The 11,188-nt window shown below is 31.4% G+C and overlaps 1 protein-coding gene and 1 pseudogene across 2 annotated transcripts; one reads left to right on the top strand and one right to left on the bottom strand.

Annotated features, from left to right (window-relative positions):
• The first annotated feature begins 205 nt into the window (after window positions 1-205).
• Window positions 206-2,957, top strand: LOC142637220 (putative expansin-B2). Of its 2 annotated transcripts, XM_075811502.1 has the most exons (5): window positions 231-466; window positions 578-690; window positions 1,968-2,161; window positions 2,428-2,447; window positions 2,544-2,957. In XM_075811502.1, the coding sequence occupies exons 1-5, from the start codon at window positions 292-294 to the stop codon at window positions 2,753-2,755; spliced, it is 714 nt and encodes a 237-aa protein (XP_075667617.1). In that variant the 5' UTR covers window positions 231-291; the 3' UTR covers window positions 2,756-2,957. The 2 variants fall into 2 exon arrangements, with proteins under 2 accessions (XP_075667616.1, XP_075667617.1); XM_075811501.1 differs by having other exon boundaries at window positions 206-466; window positions 2,428-2,955.
• A 1,981-nt stretch (window positions 2,958-4,938) lies between these two features.
• LOC142635035 (putative mediator of RNA polymerase II transcription subunit 26c) lies at window positions 4,939-10,182 on the bottom strand (annotated as a pseudogene).
• Window positions 10,183-11,188: the final 1,006 nt, after the last annotated feature.

The raw sequence follows: 11,188 nt of genomic DNA, 5'->3' as shown, positions 1-11,188 counted from the left end.
AAAATAAACAAATAACTACCTTACAATTTGAAATTATCCCCTGAAAATCTAAAATGAAATAGTGAAATAATATTTGGTTATGCTCTTGCATTAAAAATGAAACTCAAATGCTCGTGTAATTAATGACACGTGGCATGTGATCATTGGAAGCAGTAGAAACCAAGCACTGGCCTCTGCCTATAAATACCACCAAGCCATTCCTCTCAGACACATTAACTCGATCAATTCAAGCCAGAAACCACAACTTTCATAGGCTCAACTGACTGGGTGTTCTTCGAGCACATTGTGATAATGGCTTTTGTTCCATTCTCTCTCTTTACTCTTCTAGTCCTCTTTTCTCTTTTACTGAATCCAACCTCTGCCTTCAACCCCAAGCTGCTTAATGTCTCTAAGCTTCAATCTAGCACTAGTTGGTCACCTGCGGGTGCAACCTGGTATGGAAGCCCCACAGGTGCTGGGAGTGATGGTAAATGAGAACAAATTAAGCTTACTATATCACATATTCATACAATATTTGTGCAAAATATGACATTTGTTCCAGACAATGTGCTTGATTTTTCATAATTTTGCCATGTAGGGGGTGCTTGTGGATATGGAACTGCCGTAGACCAAGCACCATTCTCTTCAATGGTGTCTGCTGGAGGCCCTTCTTTATTCAATTCAGGCAAAGGATGTGGAGCTTGTTATCAGGTGCAAGCCCCTATGTTTCTTTGGAAAAGTATAGATTTACTTGGATAAAGTTTGGCTCTAAACCTGCTTGGAGTTAACTTTTTTAACTTATTGCATGACGAATTATATGACTATCCAAGTATATTATCTAAACAAGATACATAATTTATTAAAAAATTTATGTGACTAAGACTACACATAAATGATCCCTTTAATTCCTGCATATTTAGTTGAAAGAATAAGGCTCCCAAGGGACCTAGGGGGCCATGGCCCCCTTGATATTTCAAAAATCCCTCTTCTATCTTTATTTTTGGAAAAAAAAAAGAGAGAATAATTTTCAATATAAATTTAAATGATTTTCCCCCTAAATTTTACTAAAAACATGTAACACATTTATTTATATGATTAATGCAGATTTTGTTTACTCTAATTATTTTTATACTATAAATTACTCATTAATTCAAACTGTATTTAATGTATTCAAATAAATAGAAACATTTATATATTATTTATGTAATGTTTCTTTTCTCTAATTACTCTTATACCATATTAGCACATCATAGAGATATATAAGTAAATATTTTTAGTAAAAACATTCTTTTTTCTTTTCATTTAGAAAATTAGAGATATGAACATTATTTTTTCCTTTTAGAAGAAACAATAAAGGTTGACTTCATGGTAAGGAATTAACAATATATTATATTTTATTAATGTTCATAGAGATATATAAGTGAATATTTTTTAATAAAAAACATTCTTTTTTCTTTTCATTTAGAAAATTAGAGATATGAACATTAATTTTTTCCTTTTAGAAGAAACAATAAAGGTTGACTTCATGGTAAGGAATTAACAATAAATATATATATATATATATATATATATATATATATATATATATATATATATATATATATATATATAAAGAAGAATATTTCTGACTCTGCCACTAATGACTCCAAGCATGTTTGTAATCTAACTTTTTCCAATTTATTATTATGCCTTGCCTTGTTTAAAAAAATTCAACTAGTTAAGAAGTATCATTTAATTTATTGTCTTCTACATGAAATAGTATAAGTTTTGAAAACTTCCTTTCTTAATTTAAATTCAAATAATTTAAGTTAAAAAAAAAAAAGAGTATCAAGAACCATATAGAGTTCAGTAACATATAGTCTTTGTTACTACCAAAATGGATTAGAGGACTAGAAAAAAAGGGTGAGAGTGAAGACGCAGGGAGTGAAAATTGTATACATGTGTGAACCTAGCTCACAATAAAATCATTTTGTATTGGTTGATTTCAGGTGAAGTGTACGGCGAATCAGGCATGCTCGGGGAATCCGGTGACTGTCGTTATCACTGATGAGTGCCCTAGTGGTCCATGTGTCGCAGAGTCTGTTCATTTTGATTTAAGCGGCACTGCTTTTGGAGCCATGGCAATTTCTGGTCAAGAAGATCAACTACGCAATGCTGGAGTCTTGCAAATTCAATATACAAGGTAATTGCCGTGAGAGAGAGGCTAAGGGAATAAATAAATAGTACATTTTATTTCTTGAAATGTGACAAAATGCTTCAACTCATGTCCTTAAAAGTCCACATTTTGGCATGGTCTACATGTCAAGTGCAAGAGATTGTTGCTCAATTTCAAATATTTTGACTTTATATTATCATTCTTTTAACTTTCTCAACATTTTCTTTTTGTCAATTGTCATTTCATTATCTTCTTGTCTAATATGACTAAAACTATGGTTTGGAATAATGCAGAGTTCAGTGCAACTATCCAGGTGTGTCGATAGTCTTTCACGTTGATTCTGGCTCCAACTCCAATTACTTTGCTTCCCTAATTGAATATGAAGATGGAGATGGAGACGTATCTGCAGTTGACCTTAAACAGGCACTTGACTCGAGCACATGGCTTTCCATGCAGCAATCATGGGGTGCAGTTTGGAAACTTAATTCAGGCTCAACATTGCAGGCTCCTTTCTCCATCCGCTTGACCTCGGCCGTGTCCGGAAACACTGTTGTAGCTAACAATGTCATTCCAGCTGGTTGGCAACCAGGCCAAACTTATCGATCAGTCATCAACTTCTAATCCTAAACAATATGCTTGCCTTTGGTCTTAGCTAAAGGAGGTGGGGGAAAAAAAAATGATAATGAAAAATAGTTGTAGCTTTATTTACGGTGAAGATGAATTAAAAGTCAGCTTATGGTTAAATGACTTTATGTTTGTCTTTGTACACCTACTATGAATACTATAGACTTACCTTCTGTGGAAAAAGATGACCAGGAATCTTTTTTTTTCTCCCTCTGATTATTTTCTTTTTCTACATGTATTATGCTACTGTGTCTTAGATTTTCTCCATTAGGAAATTTAAAGTGGTTCCCACTTCACATGGAGTTTATTAGAATTATTTAATTATTATATAGACCAAACTATACTATTGATTTCTCAAGTTTGTCAAGTGATCGTTTTAATTTGGTTCCTTAAGTTTCAAGTTAGCACTATTGGTCCATCAAATTTAAAAAACAAGGGTTATTAGTTATTCAGTTAATTGTCATTAGTTTTAATGCTTACGTGGCTAATGGACTGATATGAAGTATTTTTAAATGGTATGACAACATTTTTAATATTAAAAAAATTAAAATTTATTTTTACACATAAGCAAACTCATGACTTATTTTAATATCCAATAATTGACCCATTATGAAATGAGAAGTAATTCTTAGGTACTTCTGGAATATAGAATGCAGTGTTCATTCCTTTTATATTCATGGTGGGCTCACTCATTAAATTAATGGTGGGATCTATTATGAATGTGAGAGGAGGGAAGATCATTTCTCCGTGCTCTAGAAGTACCTAAGAATTTTCTTGAAATGGGTCTTCACTATTAATTTGATAATAGAGTATTAAATACAGTTTTAATTATCTCTTTACTCTTTGGCCATTTATTAAAAAAAAAACCAAAATAAGTTGGAGTGATAGCTTAGTGGTACCAACATCTTCTAAGATGTCTTGGGTTGAAAAGAGGTGGCTGGAGAGCGCACATTCTCCCCTCCCTATTTATCTAGAAGCCAAAAAAATTAAAGAAAAAAGAATCTCTCTCTCTCTCTCTCTCTCTCTCTCTCTCTCTTAGGGATTTTATTTGTGATTGACTAAGATTTTTTTTAATAATTTTTTTAATTTTATTTTTCTTTATAACTTATTTATGGGATTAAGACAATGTTGTTTCGAGAGAATTGGTTATGGATTAAGATTTAAGACAATGTTGTTAATTATTAGCATTGATGACCCTTTTTAATAGAGATCAATGGTTCGTAATAAGGTCTTGACTCTTTAACCTAGTGTTTCCATATATGGGTATAAGTATTAAATTATTAAATAGCATGCTCATTATATAGTCTTTTTTTTACTAGTCGCTAACCCGTGCGATGCACGAGACTATTTTAAATTAAATATTAACATGTTCAAGTTTAAACATTTCTCTAATTTCAATTATTGAAAGCTAAATTGGCTCTAATATAAAATGAAACATGTAATTACGATGAAACTATCAAAATATTACACATAAAATCATTAAAAATGAGATAAATACAAAGATTATGAAGTAATATATTACAATAATCATAATATGCTCTTACATTTAGTTTAATAAGTATTACAAAAGAACCAGTAAATAGAATAAATATACAATTGTACTTACATCTTCAAGCTTTATCCAATACTTTTCAAGAATCTATTTCCTCCCTTTCTTAGGCTCTTCTCTTTTCTCAACTTCTTCAAGCTACTTAATTTTTCGCCAAATTAGTATCAAGTATAACACCAAATTATACCAATTCATCAAAGATTTACAATTTAAAACCAAACACTCTTAATGTCAATAAATTTCATAATAATCACACCCCAACTATTGAATTATTAAAAAAGTTCAATATGTCTATAATCTTCATGAAAATAAGTATTCCATTGGATTTCAAAACTAACACAAGAGACCACCTCTCGTACTTGGTGAAAATGTGAATTTGGTGCACCAATTGACACTTAAGATTGTTGTGAATTTGGGTGTGAGTGTATGTGCCTCACTAGAGTTTCCCACTACTAAAAACCTCAAAATTTTTTAACACTTTGAAATCACTATTCCCAAATAAGTCATTTTAATTTTTGTTATTAAGTAAATTAATAAAAAACAAAGTGTTATTGCTTTTGTTTTCTTAACTCCAAAAAACAATGTAAGAGGCACAACCGGTTTTGGCCTTTCCAACCTCCTTCATGTACCCTTTAGTATGTATGATTTGGTGTATTCAGTCACCAGTGCCGCCAGTGAGAACCGCCACCGCTCCCACCTTTGTTCTTTCCAAAGAAGGCATTCTTGGGTTTTGGGATCTCATGGATATCCATCACCTGAATCGTTCTTTGCCTTTTGGCTTCACCAAAGTAAAACACACAAACACAAACAGCTTCAGCATAAGCCCAAATTGATGAATCCAGTAAAATTACAGTAGAAGCAGAAAAGAAAATAAGTGAACCATTTTCAGCTTCTTTGTAATTCTCTTGAAGCCTTTTTTTGCTGAAGCCAGTTTTTCAGAGACAACATCCTTTTGTTGTTGTTCTCTCTATCTCTGCAAAATCCCAATGAAGTGATTCAAATTCAGTTAAATAACATTCACAATCCGTTTGGTTGGCAAGAAATTAAAAATATCTCAAACTTCATACTATTAGGGAGCATCATGGGAAAGCTTACACCTCCCATTCAATTGAGCTAAACTAAACTATTTGATGCAATTGAGTTTAGTTTCTCATATTTTGGAATCAATTCCTTCAAAAACTAATTTTCTTACTCCAAATGATAATCAACCAAACATTGGAGCTAGAGACTCTTAATTTGGTATTCATAAATTTTGATGTGCCGAGGCAGACATAGGTGCTGCTCTAAGAGGAGGAGCTTCTCTCTAAGGAATAACTTTCGGCTTTGGCACAGATTTTGAATTATTCTTATCTGACCTAGAACTCCCATCTGTTCAAGCAAGTTGGATAATTCAAACTCCAAATAAAAACACACTCACACAAAGCTCAAAAGTTGAACTTGGAATCTAATTCTACTACTCACTGTGTGGATTTAGAGAGTAAGCAAAATCAGGAACCTACAAAAGAACAGAATATTAGAAACCTCTAAAACAAAACCCATTTTCCAACAGTTTTTTTCTCCCAGACAAAGCAAAGTAGTTGGCTCAAAAATCACAAAAATAAAGAACAAAACTTAAAAATAGTTCCTTAGATGCTATACGTTACATTTCCTAATTAATTGTCCTTCAAAAAATAACAATGTTTGAATTGCAATGACAAATGCAATAAGTGTTTGAATTTAACTGGGAAATCGTACAACACTTAAACAAACTATTCCTAAAAAAACTAAAAGATTTCTTCAACTTGGTGATAACCATTTTGAGTAACCTTTTGCTGAGGTGAGTCTCCATCAGCTATCAACAACAACAATTACCAATTTTAACTTACTTTCTATAATGCAATCTGCACTCGGTTACTTACTCAGAAGAGAAACTGAAATTAAATTCATTCCAGATAGTACAAACAGTGTTACCCATTAAAGCAGAGGATGTGTGTTCCCCAGGTTGATTCAACTTCACCCATTCATCCACAATATCCTTCCATTTCCTAACAACACAAACAAAAACAAACGAATTCAGCAAAAACCCCTTTATTCTTCACATCTCATTAGCCAATGACTTAAAAAGCATACCAGTACCAACCAAAAAAAAAAATTCAATAATTATCAAAAAAATTAAATCAAGCATTCCAATGATGACAACCAAAAAGCAGCCACACCCTCAAGTAGGGTTGTTTTGCCTCGAGGTGTTGGGGCTTCTCTGATTTCAATCAAAATACAGCCATGTATAAGTAGATATTCTCGAAACCAAACTTGAATTTCTCTACAAACTCACCCCAAACTCAAATTAGCTACCAAAAATAAAAATAAAAATTCGATAGGGGTAGAACTTACAAACCCGGTGGTAGAAACCCAGGTGTTAACAAGGTCGTGAGAGAGAAGAACTGAGGGTGAGAGAGGGGGAGAAACTATTGTGAGTGAGAGATGGGTAGCGCTGAAAAACATATAGTTGGAGAAGGGTGGTGCCGGAGAAGGTGGAGCCGTTGAGTTGTGGGAGAGAAGGACTGATGGTGGCCTGCATTTTGGGCGGAAGGAGGAGCTGCTGACCTACGATTTGCGTGTGGGGGAACGGCAGAGCGTGGTCTGCGTTTTGAAGGAAGGAGAAGGCAGAGCGTGTTGGGGGCTTATGGCTTCTCTGATTTTGCGTTTATGTTTTTTTTTTTTTTTTTGGGTTTTAGAAAAGTTTTTTTTTTTTTGTTTATGATTTTTTTTTTAATATTGCGCTGACGTGGAAAATTGTGGGAGCTTCAAAGGCTTCAGTTATATATATATCTCAAAAAAAAAATCTTCTTCTTTTTTTTTCTAAAAGTTAATAATTTTCATTCATTTGAGGTTACTTTATTTTCTGATCAGTGAAAAACCTAGGAGTGATGAGATTTATATATGTGTTTGTGGGTGTGAGTTTTTTTTTGTTTTTGTTTTTTTGTGTATTTAATAACTTACATGATCAACATTTTGAGAGTGGAGATTGGCTATTGATCAATTATGAGAAATGAAATTAGCTGAAGAGGTGAGTAGTGGTTTAATCTTTCAATGAGCATCAAAAGAGTAAGTCACTTTGTAGCTCAAATGATTTAAGTAACCCTCTCAACTATTCATTTATAAAATTTAAAAAAAAAAAGAAAAAACATATGATTTAAAGTCGTGTGGGAATCAAAAGTTTGAGATCTTATACCATTCACCGATGCACACCCCCTTCATGATTCATTTCTTTTGGGTATGTGATTCTTTTTTTTTTCTTTTTTTTTGAAGGCCAAAGAAAAAAGTACTTTGACAATAACACTGGTGGTGGTTTGATACTTTGTTATCATTTTTTATTTTGTGGTGAAATAATAGAAACTAGCCTCATAAACTGCATTATAAAGTTTCACATACCAATGTAAAAAGAAAAAAGTTTCTCACTTTAGTATCTCATACAACGAGTAACAACAATTATTTATTTATTTAAAGATGCACAACAATTGTTTTTGATAACTATAGACACCACCATTTAGAGTTAACAAAAAAGCCCACTATATACTATGTCAACTAGAGGATTTATCTTGAAAATTATGTGAATGATTTATTACAAAAAAGACTAACAAAAATTTTATTTTTTTTTTAAATGAGCACAAATTGTCAAACAGTTTGTTATAAATATGTAAAAATTGGTGGGAGGATCACCATCTTATTAGGAATCTCATGAATTTGATTTTAAAACTCTTTTTTTGGGGGTTTAATGTCATAATTTTCTATTCATCATAATTTGAGGGTTTATTCATTTATTCATTAATATTATGCATTTGAATATAAATTTGAAGAAAGTAGTGACCCAATTCTAAATCTATCTTTATAGTTGTTTCTGAATTCTTCTTATTGTACGGTTCAATAAGTAATAATTAATAAGTTTGATCAATTTTCTTCTCTATGTTATGACTTTTTAAACTTCCTTCTAAGCAAATTCAATTCCTTTATGTTTTGCATTGATTTTCGTTTTTGTTGATTCATTGAACTGGTTTGTGTTATATTTATAGGATCCAAATCATTGCCCACTTTCTAATACTATGAATCGTTAGGGGACTAAAACAACAATTCAATGGACCTAATTAACCGCTAACATTAACTGCAAAGTATTAATATTAACATATAGAAACAATGAAATTCATTAAGAACCAATTGCAATACAAAATTCTATACGAATTGAACCATTTCACCATCAAATTCATGTATAATCATTTCAAAATTCTTAAACACGTGATTATTATGTATTGTTATTTAATATCATGTTATGAATCTTAAAAAATGATTTTATTATAAATAGTAGATGAAATGTTATAATACTATTTCAAACAAAACAACAATATGAAAACTTTAAAAAACCTTCCTAATGACATATGGGTTGAAATCTTTTCGAAAGTGGGCAAAGATTCGGCAACACTCTTAGGAAACATTAAGTTAAGGTAAAAAAAAAAAATATATTTCTTCAATTTGTATCTACTTGTTCATTTCCCTCTATATAAATAATTCATTCTATTAATTTAATTTTTTCCTTTGTCTTAATTAGTTGCAAACGCTTCAAGAAGTTAATAGAAAAGAAATTAGTTCTCTAACAAATTGAGCTAACTCCGTATTTCAATCATCTGGCTCTACTACATGACAAAGAAAAAAAACTTAATATTTTCATGTTATGAAGCAGAAAATCCTTATGTGATACTGATAGTGGGAAGCTACCAATATTTTTCGAATGAAGAAGTCGTTGTAGGAAAAAAAAAATTTGAAAAAACTCTTCCATGTGGCAATTTTATTGCACCTTATATTTATGGAATTATGCTACATTGTGAGTCAAATAATGAAGGCATTGATAACCTTTTAGAAATTTTAAATGATGAACATGGGAAGCATTGGCTTGTCAAATGCCGAAAAATGCTTTGACTACTTACTGCAAGAACCGACATGTATAAAATTCCAAACTTTCAAGCATGCCACAAATTGGAGTGGGACATTGGAATCGAGATTAACCTTATCCTTACGGTTATGAAGAATTTGTAGTGACGTGCAAAAGATGTTCAATCGACCTTGAAATGTTTAAGTTGGTGCATAGGTTTCTTTAAGTCTCTTTTATTGTATTTTTTTACTCTGATTATAGCATCACTTAAATAATAAGATACAATATTATGTTCCATTGTTAAGTGTTTGTTAAGCTTTGCAAAAGTTTTACAATTATGATTTCCTTAATGGTTTGCCAAAATCAATGATTATAGATTGTGGAAAATTCAAAGTGTAATTAACCTTATCCTTGTGATTATCAAAAATTTGTAGTTAAATGCATTATATATTTTTAATGTTTTATCTAATTCCATCCTCTTTGTGATAAACTCAACAAGACAAAAAAGAAATTGACCAATAGTATCACTACAATTAACCATTTCCCGTGCGGTTATCAATAGTATTTAAATTATATATATAATAATTATACTATGCATCTTAATATGTATTTTTAGTAAATAATAAAATGCAATATTTTTTTTTCATTATTTTATTAAATGATATCCATTCCCGTTTAATATTTAAACATGAATTTATACTTAACTAAGTCTTTCAAACATGAAAAAACTCATGATTAATAAATAAATAAATAACAAAACCAATAGTATCACTTAAATAATAAAATGCAATTTTTTTCATTATTTTATTAAATTATATCCATTCCTGTGCGGTAGCACGGGTTACATACTAGTATTTCTTAATGACCATTACAATTTTTCCAAAAAGCCAATTTTACCCATCTACCAAATCACAAAACACAACTCATTCTCAAAAAATCACTTTTTTGCTAGACTCACCTTGCCAGACTCACCATGCCACCTTACGCTTTGCTGGCTTGTTTCGACCTCTCCATAATCATCTTAATCTTGTCACCTCACGCCTCACCAGACATGCCAATGGCATCTCTACCCCTCTCTCAAATAGTTGAATGTTCTTGAGAACTCTTTTTAAGAGAAAAGTAAAGTAATTTGGGGCTAATTAATTCGGAAATGAAAGTCTTAGAGGCCTATTAATGTTAATTGGTAGCTAATTATGGATTATTAATGTTAATTGTTCTGAAATTATTTTCCAACAAATGATGTATGTTCATTATTTCATTGATATCTCTCAGACCATTTTGAATTTATGAGTAAGGTTAATTTTTCTAGAAACTAGATATCTGGAGCTTCAGCTTGAGCACAAGAAAGAGACAATTTCGATCACAAATGAGTAAGATATATTTTTTCGAAATTGGCTATGAGGGTTGTTATAAAAGCTATGGGAAAAACTGAAATTTTAGTTATTTTGCTTGCTCAGCACTAACCTTCGAATTTAATGCACTAGCCTTCCTTAAACTCTGAAATTGAGTCTAAGTTCTTGATTTCTCTCATCCTTTATTAACCCTCATTGGATGTCATTCCATTCATATTTTCTCCCTTCTTGAGTTTTAGTGAAGTAGAGTTAGTTTTGTGATATTTTGGTCTTCTTGAGACTCAAGATATTGAGTGAGACTCGCTTTCTCTCTCTCTCTCTCTCTCTCTCGCTCTCTCTCTCTCTCCTAATTTTTCTTTTCTACTCCACCCTTAGAACATCCACCAAAAGCCTCCTCCACCGTGTGGATCTCGCATGCAAGTATAATCTCTTTTCCTAACTTGCTTTTCATTTTTCTATAATATTAATTTAAGATTAAATCATACTAGCTAATTATTTAAATTCTTTGAATGTTCTTGATATGCTTGAATGTTGTTCATATGCATTCTTCACACGTTCTTGATTGTTTAACACATGTCATGTATAGCACTAGCTTTGATCTTAAATTCATATCCAAAATATGAAAAACA

The sequence above is a fragment of the Castanea sativa genome, chromosome 5 (assembly GCF_040712315.1).
Source record: "Castanea sativa cultivar Marrone di Chiusa Pesio chromosome 5, ASM4071231v1".
NCBI classification, from domain to species: domain Eukaryota; kingdom Viridiplantae; phylum Streptophyta; class Magnoliopsida; order Fagales; family Fagaceae; genus Castanea; species Castanea sativa.
This window is presented reverse-complemented; position numbering and strand designations above follow the sequence as displayed.

Coding starts and splice junctions, on each gene's coding strand:
- LOC142637220 (XM_075811501.1), top strand. CDS start 292: ATGGCTTTTGTTCCATTCTCTCTCTTTACTCTTCTAGTCCTCTTTTCT. Junction 467..577: donor CACAGGTGCTGGGAGTGATG/GTAAATGAGAAC, acceptor TTTGCCATGTAG/GGGGTGCTTGTGGATATGGA. Junction 691..1,967: donor GATGTGGAGCTTGTTATCAG/GTGCAAGCCCCT, acceptor GGTTGATTTCAG/GTGAAGTGTACGGCGAATCA.